Source organism: Helobdella robusta (assembly GCF_000326865.2).
Source record: "Helobdella robusta unplaced genomic scaffold HELROscaffold_20, whole genome shotgun sequence".
NCBI classification, from domain to species: Eukaryota; Metazoa; Annelida; class Clitellata; order Rhynchobdellida; family Glossiphoniidae; genus Helobdella; species Helobdella robusta.
Genome location: NW_008704084.1, coordinates 1,889,780 through 1,891,236, shown reverse-complemented (window position 1 = coordinate 1,891,236; position 1,457 = coordinate 1,889,780). Strand labels below are relative to the sequence as shown.

General features: G+C 33.9%; 1 protein-coding gene across 1 annotated transcript; it reads left to right on the top strand.

Annotated features, from left to right (window-relative positions):
• Window positions 1-524: 524 nt before the first annotated feature.
• HELRODRAFT_153034 (hypothetical protein) lies at window positions 525-683 on the top strand (the record flags this gene model as incomplete). Its single annotated transcript, XM_009018052.1, has 1 exon — window positions 525-683. A coding segment is annotated over one exon (159 nt), but the record flags the coding sequence as incomplete, so codon positions are not given.
• Between the last annotated feature and the right edge of the window lie 774 nt (window positions 684-1,457).

Genomic DNA, 1,457 nt, shown 5'->3' with positions numbered 1-1,457 from the left:
TCAGGATGAGGAAGTTAATAGAGAGAAGTGGTCCGTGTGTCGGCATCTTATTGAACAATACATTTAATTAAATGAATGCACACTTTTTGTCGGAGATATTTTTTCAGGACAGCACGCGTGGTGGGCATAAACATTCAGCAATGTCAGTTCACGGTAGACGCAACGAAACGAACAAAACGCGAAAACTAATTCGATTTATATGCATATTTCAAAAATTTACACAGCCATGCAATGAAAAAAAGTGTAAATAAATAGGAACATAAAGAAGAATGTGCATTTAGAACAAATAGTTCATTAAGGTATACATTTCAAACAAACATGCGAGGGTAAAATGAAAAATAAAAAATTATCATTTTCATGGCAAACATAAAATCTGATAACATTAAAAGTAACTGTTATTGGTTACATTTATGAACTCAAAAAATTTATGATGAATGAGAACCATATAAATATTCACAACGACATACGACACGGTGTCCGGAAAATTCATCGTGGAAAATTCATCGTGGGAAAATTCATCGTGGGGGAAAATTCATCGTGGGAAAATTCATCGTGGGGGAAAATTCATCGTGGGAAAATTCATCGTGAGGGAAAATTCAACGTGGGAAAATTTATCGTGGGAAAATTCTTCGTGGGGGAAAATTCATCGTGGGAAAATTCATCGTGGGAAAATTCATCGTGGGGGAAAATTCATCGTGGGAAAATTCATCGTGGGGGAAAATTCTTCGAGTGGGAAAATTCATAGTGGGGTAAAATTTATTGTGAAAAACAGTTTTTGCAATTACACACCTTACAATTTTGTCATGACGAGTATGCAAACGTGCCCGACATACAAGATTTTGATATTGATCACATTTCCAGAAAGTTTTTTCTTCTGTAGCCGCATCTTTTACGAACAAGTGACCTGAGTCAATTAATTTTCTTTTTCCTTTTTCACTGTACACGAATTCTAGTGACATTTTTACACAAAAATTAGCGAATCGTGATGCAAAAACTACTTCCTCATTTCTGACACACTTCACATACAGTATTTTATTATAGACTTTTACTTAACTTACTCAGACACGTCCGACGTCCGCGGTCCACCTTTGTATATATTTTCTATACCATACTAAGGGTATACAAATGATAGTATTAATAAGCATGGATGCTATACGTTGCCTATTGATATAACCTCCAATACAGTATACTTTGTATATTATACGTATATATTATATACGTTATATGTTATATATGATATATACGATGAATTTTCCCGCGATGAATTTTCCACGATAAATTTTCTCACGATGAATTTTCCACGATGAATTTTCTGTAAACCATACGACACAGGTCACGGAAGAGTTTGGCATGATTTGTTTGCTCCAAGATTAATAAAGTACATATATTTTCCATGAAATTAATTGAAAAGTAGATCAGTTGGGCTTTGTTCTTCAAAAGAAATCATCTATTATTAA